Below are 9,478 nucleotides of genomic sequence, written 5' to 3' on the forward strand. Positions count from 1 at the left end.
TTGCTGGATTACTCTCAGAGTGGGGGCAGCATTGTTCTCAGATCAGCATTGTTCAGCAGTTCATCAGTCCCGATTTTGTTTTGTATCCAGACGCTCTCAGTAGAAGGGAGTTCTTAATGACTCAGGAATGAGGGGCAGAACTGGCTCTGAGCCCTGCTTCTGATTGGCTCCTTCTTCTCTAGGGATGTGGATGGCAAGACTGCCCGGGACCATGAGCTTTCCTCCGTGCTGCTGAGGTGGAGGCTGGGGCTGGAGGCCATGGGGTTGGCCCGACCCCTGACCTGGTTGTTGGGCCTGCCTACTGCAGTGGTCTATGGCTCCTTGGCCCTCTTCATCTCCGTTCTGCACAACGTGTTCCTGCTCTACTATGTGGACACCTTCGTGTCAGTGTACAAGATCAACAAGGCAGGCTTCTGGGTTGGAGAGGTACGGCCAGTGTTGGGCAGCCGGGCCAGTCACAGGGGCTGGGTCCTGTCTGGTAGGGGCATGGGGCAGACCAGGTTGTCCATGAGTCTCAGCAAGAAAGCTAGACGTGAAAGCCTCAGTGGGGATTGGACCAGCTATGAGCTTGGCACTGTTCTGTGTAGTCACATAAGTGATATAAGTATTATAGATCCGGGGGGCTCTGGAGAAGTTCAGTGGGGGCAGTAACTGGTACAATGGGTTTTAGCAGAGAGACTGACAGAGCAATAGTTTGCAGGCAGGAAAGCAGGGGTCAGTCTTTGAGGGGTTGTCAGAAGGCTGGGGAGGAGACTACCTGGAGCCCACCTGCCACCCTCCTTCTGCCTGCAGACGGTGTTTCTCCTCTGGAACAGCCTCAACGATCCTCTCTTCGGATGGCTCAGTGACCGCCAGTTCCTCAGCTCCCAGCCCCGGTTTGTACCTGGGGCAGCTTATTGGCCCTGTCTTGCCCCACCCCCTCTGCTGGACTCGGGGCGATTGGGGTACCATTTTCAGCTGTCAATTCCCCTTCCCCTCCTGAGGTCTAGGATGGAGAAATGGCCTTGCCTAAGCCCTACCTGCTTACATGGGGGAAGAGATTTATCCCAAGTTGGCTCGGCTGGCTCCTCGGGGCCAAGTGTTGTACCCCAAGCATCCTGTGCTGTTTCTGGAAGATTCTGTGTCCCCATCCCTGCTTCAGTCCTGTCACTATCCATACCCCTGAGGAGTGTGTACCCTACCACCCTTTGGCCATCAGCACTGGAAGGCTGTAGGGACGATAATAGGGGGTACCCACTGGGAATTGTGCTTCTTAGATTGGAGACCTGGGTTTCATGTTGCAATAGGGCCACCCTGGTATGAGTCCCACTTTAAGGCTCCATCCCTCTCTGGGGAAGGGGAAAACTGGGGCCTGCCAAGGCTGAAGGGCATCTCCCAACAGCCCTCCTCTCTCTGGCAGGTTGGCTGCTGGGCTGTCCTCAAGAGCTGTGGTGCTGACACGGGTGCAGGCGCTGAGCTGGCATGGACCATTGTTTGCACTGTCGTTCCTGGCATTCTGGGTGCCCTGGGCCCCAGCTGGCCTGCAGTTCTTGCTGTGCCTGTGCCTCTATGATGGTTTCCTGACGCTTGTGGACCTGCACCATCATGCCTTGCTGGCTGACCTGGCCCTCTCAGCCCACGATCGTACCCACCTCAACTTCTACTGCTCCCTCTTCAGTGCTGCTGGCTCCCTCTCTGTCTTTGCCTCCTACGCCTTCTGGAACAAGGAGAACTTCGCCTCTTTTCGCGCCTTTTGTGTGGCACTGGCCTTTGGCTCTGGGCTGGGCTTTGTGGGGGCCACATGGCTGCTGAGGAGGCGAATTGAGGCAGCTGGCAGGGAGCCAGGATACCCAACCCTAGCTGTGGATGGCGGGTGAGTGGCCCACCTGGTTTTGCAGATTCCCATCAGCACTCTTGTGAATCTAACTTCCATGCTAGGTCCCCTGGCCAACGGGTGGCTGCCCTAGACTGGGGGAATGGCTCTGACCCAGCCCCAGGCAGCCCTCCACTCCCCTCTGCCCTATAGCCTGTGTGGAGAGGAACTGCTTGTGGGCGGCGAGGAAGCGGGCAGCATCACCTTGGGCCAGTACCTCCGGCAGCTGGCACGCCACCGGAACTTCCTGTGGTTCGTGGGCATGGATCTGGTACAGGTATGGGGAGCAGCCCCCCTCCAGAATGGCTGGAGATACGCTTCAATCAAGGGGGCGGGTTCCTCAAGAGCTGGGCAATTAGTGCTGGGTCTCAAGTTAGGACCACCAGGTGATTCAATGACAGGAGCGCAGGGGGCCAGTTGGGAGACCTGGATTCCAGCACCATTTGCGTTCCTAACTGGCTGTGCAGTCTGAGACAGGTCAGCCTCTCTGGGTAGCCTTGGCCTCAACTGTAAAGTGAGGATATGGAAGTCAAACTTTGCTTGATGCCTGTGTATTAATCTCTCTTAAAAAATATAAAGGGCTGCACTTAAAATACATGAGGTATATTTTGTAGTTGTGAACTGCTGTCAAGTTGGTTCCAACATATAGTGACCCTGTATAGGGTTTCCGAGGAGTAGCTTGTGGGTTTGAACCGCCGATCTTGTGGTTAACAGTTCAGTGCTTGTCCTACAGTACCATTATCAAGGCCTCGGAGGTATTTAAGGTACCCAAACTTAGAAAGTTTTTATGTCAGTAAATTATTTTATCAAGTTGTTCTCAATAAGGACTCCTGATTCAAATCCACCAGCTGCTCCTTGGAAAACCTCAGAAACTAAGAGTCAGAAGCAACTTGATGGCACTTAATGATAACATTCTTAATGAAAAAGAAAAGAAAATAGTTTAAATTACTATTTTATCCTTTCTGCTAACTTTTATCAAAGGTAGATAAAAAAGCAGGGGTTTAGTTTTAGGTTTTGTTCTGACATGTTCCATGTTTAGGGATGTAGAGATCAAGACTTGATCTCCCTCTTGCTGCTCTGAGGCCCTAGGGCTGACTGCTCCCCTTCTGGCTTTCAGCACTGGTTCCGGCTCCCCTTCTAGCACCAACCCCCCCATGGCTGCCCCCTCACGGCCCCTATTGGGTTGCAGGTCTTTCACTGCCACTTCAACAGCAACTTCTTCCCCCTCTTCCTGGAGCACCTGTTGGCAGACCACATCTCCCTGTCCACTGGCTCTTTCCTGTTGGGTGAGTAGATGGATGTCTTGGGCAGGCTGTAAGGACAGAGAAGCAGGCATGGCCACTTCACCAGCAAGGGGCCTAGGGTGTCAGATGCAGGAATGACTCCAGCCCCCAACTGTTTTCAGGAGTAAGGGGTGGGAGCCCATTGTGGGATTTGGAGAGATTGGCCTCTTGGTGATGGTGCTCCCAGAGGTGATGAGTTGCAATGCTGGTTCACAGCAAGCTGCCATCTGATAGGCTTAGGGTGAGGCTGGGCTGTACTTATTCCCTGTGCTGCCTTGGGCATGCCATTTAATCTTTTGGGGTCTCCAGTTCTCATATGTAAAGTAGGCATAATAGTACCTAAAAAGTTGTTAGACGAAATAAATGAATGATTGGAACGTCATTGGTGTCCAGTATGTGCAGTGTGATTCTGACCGTGAAAATGTTGATAAACGGTGCAGTGCTCCCTGACCAGACAGCGCTCCTTCTCTCCAGGCATCTCCTACGTTGCTCCGCATCTCAACAACCTCTACTTCTTGCCCCTGTGCCGGCGATGGGGCGTTTACTCTGTAGTGCGAGGACTCTTCCTGCTCAAGCTGGGCCTTAGCCTACTCATGCTGTTGGCTGGCCCTGACCACCTCAGCCTGCTCTGCCTCTTCATTGCCAGGTATGCCTCACCCACCCTCTCCCCAACACACCTCTCCCAACCCTTCACTTTGTCTTTTCTCTTGCCACTGCAGTAACCGTGTCTTCACTGAAGGCACCTGTAAGCTGCTGACCTTGGTGGTCACTGACCTGGTAGACGAGGACATGGTGCTGAACCACCGTAAGCAGGCGGCCTCGGCGCTTCTCTTTGGCATGGTTGCCCTGGTGACCAAACCAGGCCAGACCTTTGCCCCACTCTTGGGTACCTGGCTGCTCTGCTTCTACACAGGTGAGGGCCCAAGGCTGGCAAGGGGCTCTTGAAGGCCCAGAGGCATGGTTTGCTGGGGGCAATTTCTTCTTCCAACAAGCCTGAACTCTAGGTCAGGGACAGAGAGAGAATGATAGCTGCCCAACAGAGGCTGGGCCTGGGCCACCCAGGGCCAATACCCCACCTCTGTCCCTTCCTATAAGGAGAGAGGGCACTGGGTCTCAGCTTCTCCCATTCTCTCAAATACTCATTCACCCAAGCAGTATGTGGAGAATGCCTTCTCTGGGCCAAGCACTGCTCTAGGTGCTAGAGAAATAACGAGTAAGGAGCTCTGGGTAGCATAGTGGTTACGAATTGCAAGGTCAGCAGTTCGAAACTACCAGCTGTTCCGCGGGAGAAAGATGAGGCATTCTGCTCCCGTAAAGACTTACAGCCTCGGAAACCCTGTACAGGGTCGCTATGAGTCAGAACCAACTCCATGGCACATAACCAAGACATACAAGGTCTTTGTTATCATGTTGGGGAAGAAGGTGGGGGTCATGTGCTGTGGAGTTGGTTCTGACTCATAGTGACCCTGCACAGGGTTTCCGAGGCTGTAAATCTTTAAGGGAGTAGAAAGGTAGGGCTTGTAATAAATAGCTACACAAAGCATTGCCAGGTATGGTAAGTGTTGTAATAATAAAAATAGGCATGAAGATGGGAGACGGTGTGATGGAGTGTGGTCAGGGAAAGCCTCTTCAATGAGGTGATGCTCAAAATGTGCACTGATGGCAAAGAGTTGCTCTGGAAAAGATCTCAGGGAACCCCAGATAGTGGGAACAGCCAAGTGCAAAGGCCCAAGATATCAGGAGTGGTTAGTGTAGAGAAATGAAGAAGCGAGCTCTGCAGATCAAGGCAGGGTTTAGATTTTATTCTTGGCAAAGGGAGCATTCTAAGCAGGGTCATGATATAGTCTGGTTTACATTTTAAAAAGTATGTTTACAATCTTATTTTGCTGTTGACAATATGCACAGCAAAACATACATCAATGGGTCAGTTTCTACATACACAACTCAGCAACATTGATTAAATCTTTAGTTTTGTAACCCTCCTTTTCTGATTTGTTCCTACCCATTAAAATAAAATTCACTGTTCCTTAATAATTCCTAATCTTTCAACTTGCTGTTGTCAGTTTGATTCCCCATAAAAAAACAAATCCACTGCTGTTGAATCCATTTCGACTCAGAGCAACCCTGTAGCACAGAGTAGAACTGCCCGAGGGTTTCCACAGTTGTCATCTGCACACAAGTAGACTGCCACATCTTTTTTCTGTGAAGCAGCTGCTGGGTTTGAACCACCAACCTTTTGGTTAACCAAGCACTTAACCAATGTGCCACCAGGGCTCCTTAATTCCATGTAGATAATTCTTAAGAGTATAATGCTCAAGGTGTAAGATTTTTACTAGTTAAACTGAACTGGTGTGGCACGGGAGGGTAAGCACTGGACTGCAAGGTTGTTTGAACCTCAAGGTTGGCGGTTCAAACTCACCAGCCACTCCTTGGAAATCTTATATAGGGTTGCTATGAGTCGGACTCAAAGGCACTTAACAGCAAGAAGCTAAGCTACTGTTTGGTTTTAATATGTTAGGGAATATTTTTGGCTTATGGTTTAAATATTATTTGAGGGCAATAGTTTCAGAAGTTCATGCATCCATCCTGGCTTCTGGAGTCTGGTTTGCATTGTAATGCTCATTCTGGCTGCTGTGTGGAAGCATGGATCATATGGCAGGCAAAGCAGGTACAACAGGGAGATTATCACCAGGCATGGCAGAGGCAATGGAGGCTGGGGTCAGAGTGGTGGCAGGGGCCAGAATTCAGTTGGCTCAGCTGGCTCCTCAGAGCTGTGTTGTAACCCAAGTTTGGGATGCTTTGGGGTTGGGGGAAGGAGATGGATGTTGTGGGATGAGGATGGAAATGGAGGAGTCAAGGACTGTTGAGGTTTGGGGTGTAGGTTACTGGGTGGATGAAGGTACCATTCACTGAGAAGACTTAAGAGGATGGAATGAACAATTATAACTTAGACTTGTATATGTGACATTTGAGATAACCCACTGAGGACTTTGGAGGGGAGCTGCACTGACCATATGCCTTCTGGGCTTTCATCCTAGGTCATGATCTCTTCCAGCAGGCCCCACTGGCCCCCGTGGGGAGTGCCCAACCCTGGCCAGAGCCCCCAGCCCCACCCCCTGCCCAGGCCCCAACACTCCGCCAGGGCTGCTTCTACCTGCTGGTGTTGGTGCCCATCACCTGTGCTCTGCTGCAGCTGTTCACCTGGTCCCAGTTCACACTGCATGGGAGACGCCTGCACACGGTCAAAGCCCAGCGCCAGCACCTGTCACAGGCTCAAAGCCTGGATGTGAAGACGGTGTGAGAAGTGGGGCAAGGCCAGCTGGGCAGGACACTGCCCACAGTCCTGGGGAGAAGCCTCTTTGCCAGACTGGCATTCTGCTTCTCTACCTTTCTTGGGTACAGCCTGGAGGACAGATGGCAGATCAGGAGCTCCTGGGGCTGAGCCTGGAGAACTGCTGAGGTCTAAGTACTCTCTTGCCTGACTGGCCCAGCCTGGAAAAGGTTGGATGTATGCTCAGGGACCTGTTTCCCTGTTAGGGGCCAGGAGGAAAGAATCGGACCAAGACGGGATGAAATGGGCAACTCTTTGGTGCTTATAGGGTTGCTGTGGGGTATGGAGGTCTGCCCACTGCTTGGCTGTCCTGTGGGCACAGGAACCACTTTTGATGCTGCAACTGATCCCTCTAGCCCAGTCAAGGGAAGGTGACTGTAAACCCCTCCTGTGGTTTCTCAAGAGATTTTCCAATTGTTTTTGAAGCAGTACACCCACTTCTGCTGCAGGGCCTCCCCCTGCTTCTGAAGAGGTCCATTTCATACAGATTAAAGACATAATTTCTATTCCTCAGGTCTGCGCTGTGTGCACACAGGGCAGGCTGATGGTGGGGCTGGGGCACAAGGCTCTACGATAGAAAGAGCACCCAGGGAGCATCTTCCCAAGTATAAGTGGTGGGCTATCTGCATCCCTACCAGAGGTATCTGTGAAAAAATATGGAGCTGGAGCCAGGAACCCAGGGCATTTCCCATGTGCCATTGCTAGACACTGTAGACAAAGAAGAGGAGCTTCTAGGCCAGAGATTTTCAACCTTGGACTCACCTGAGGACCTTTAAAAACACCGATTTTACTCCCAGAATCTGATTTCTTAGGTGTGGGGAATAGCCTGGGCATTGGGATTTTAAAAAGCACTAGGGGTGGTTTTCCTGTGCAGCTAAGATCAAGAACCACTTACTGCTAGAAACATCTGGAGTGGACTTTTTTTTTGCTGTGGATATGCTTCATAGCAGCACTATCCCTGACCACTGTCTACTCAAGCTGCTTGTAGCCCCCACCCCTTACCAGTTAAGACATGTCTATGTTGCCAAATGTGTCCTGAAGGACAAAATGAACCTGTTGAGGACCAATGCTACAGGTCAGTGGACTTTTGAGGGTCTACCAAATGGCTAAGATGGTAGGTTCTAGGGCTACAGAGTTTGGGGTAAAACCCTTGCTTATTAAGAGCAGAGCCTTGGGAAATTGTTTATAATCTTTCTGTGCCCCTGCTTCATCTGTGCAAGGGGTAAGTAATAAAAATATCTATACCTTCCAGGGTTACTGGAACCACTTGGCAATTATTTTCCCCAAATATTAGTTTAAAATGAAGAACTGGGGAACCAGAATATCAGAGTGGGTCCTAGAAAACTGCATTTCCATAAGGCCCTGAGACAGATGTCAAAAGCTATTCCTATAGTGGGGATCGATCCTCAGGATCTTGTTAAGTATCTCAAGCCTGTTCTCACTCATAGAGACCTGTGTAGGGTTTTCAAGCAGTGGCTGGTAAGATACTGCGGTTCAAATCGACCTTGAGGTCCTACAGCACCACACCAGGACTCCTTGATTCTAGACGTGGGTTTTAATGTTTTCTGTGTATCCACCTGTCAGGCTGACAGGACTGTGGCCTGGTCAAGTCTGGCTGGTACGACAATGCCCTCTAGAGGTTGCAGTAGGCCCAATCACCCACAGTTATAGTTTCAGGACATGGCTCACCCAGTACTGGCTACAGACAGAGGTCCAGCAGAAGTGTCGATTGGAACAACTTTATTTAAGTGTACTGGGCCCCACCAGGCAACATGGTTTGTGCGAGGCTGTGCGAGAGACAGGCTTAGGCTAAAAGAAGGGAGGTGAGCTGGTTTAGCACACTGCAGTCCTCGGGTCACCACATCGCTTTCACACACACCTGCTGCTGTTGCCCACATCTAGCAAGGGCCTTTGGTGATACGATGGCATGGGGGAAACTACTGTCTGGACTCTGGAGCTGGGTGGGTCTTGGTGTCACAGGTGGGGTTCTAGGGAAGGCATACTAGCCCCAGCCTGGCACCATCTAGGCTGAAAGGCCTTTGGACTACTGTTATCAGGGGTGGGGATGAGATGAGGGGCAGTCCAGGGTACCTACCTGGCCCTGTTGGACTAGAGATGAATCTGAGCCCATCAACTCCTGGCACCCTGGTCTTGAACCCTCATTATCAGGTTCAAAGTTAAGAATGGCACAAGATCAGCATAGCCCCCCTGATTAGCAAGAGTGGAAAAGGCAACATGGTTAATGCTGTTCTGATTGCAGCTTTCTCCAGTCCTGTGGGGGCTGCATCTTCACAACCCCTCCTTTACTAGGGGCCTCTGCCAAACTAAGTGGTTCTACTTCCGGTTTCAGAAAATTCCACCAGCAGCCAACCAGTTGCTTCCAGGGCAGTGAGCAAGTAGAAGGGGAAGAAAGAGGCTGTGGGAGTGCATTTGAAGGTAGCTTTCAATCCCACAGCAGCCCTGAGGCTTATGGGTACTGTCAGTTCACCATCAGCAGGGAGTGACAGGGCCCTGGATGCTACACTAAGAGTAGGTGCTGTAAACATTAGTGTCAACAGGGTGGCTGGTGGGCAGGAGGTGACGAGCTCCATGCTCTCCAGTCCCCTCACTGAACAAACACTTGAATAAATAAAACTGAACATGGCATTGAGACAAGGATGGATGAAAACAAGTAATAGGACCTGTAGACAACCAGCTCCTTAAACTCTCCCAAGATCCTCCTGGTGGGGGTGGGGGTTGACCATCAACTCTGCCACTGATTAGAAACGGCACCATTCCTGTCCTCTTCAAATGCCCAGTGTGGCCCTGGTCCCCAGGTGAACTTCAGGGTACCCTAACCCCAGAATCTAACAACTGGAGTGCTTTTCCAGCTTCCCAAATCCAAACTGCATCCAAACCAGACAGAACTCAACCCTGGCCCCAGCCCTCAGTCCATTATCAAAAGACAAGGAGAGCAGAATGGTGAGCAAAGGGAGACAGCAGTTGTGTGGGACAGCCACCCTGGGGAGGCTG

General features: G+C 51.2%; 1 protein-coding gene across 1 annotated transcript; it reads left to right on the top strand.

Annotated features, from left to right (window-relative positions):
- Positions 1-231: 231 nt before the first annotated feature.
- TMEM180 (transmembrane protein 180) lies at positions 232-6,496 on the top strand. The gene is made up of 8 exons (XM_006831293.1): positions 232-426; positions 793-875; positions 1,400-1,852; positions 2,006-2,129; positions 3,042-3,138; positions 3,610-3,781; positions 3,855-4,048; positions 6,174-6,496. The coding sequence occupies exons 1-8, from the start codon at positions 259-261 to the stop codon at positions 6,434-6,436; spliced, it is 1,554 nt and encodes a 517-aa protein (XP_006831356.1). The 5' UTR covers positions 232-258; the 3' UTR covers positions 6,437-6,496.
- Positions 6,497-9,478: the final 2,982 nt, after the last annotated feature.

Source organism: Chrysochloris asiatica, unplaced genomic scaffold (genome assembly GCF_000296735.1).
Source record: "Chrysochloris asiatica unplaced genomic scaffold, ChrAsi1.0 scaffold00003, whole genome shotgun sequence".
Lineage (NCBI taxonomy): Eukaryota > Metazoa > Chordata > Mammalia > Afrosoricida > Chrysochloridae > Chrysochloris > Chrysochloris asiatica.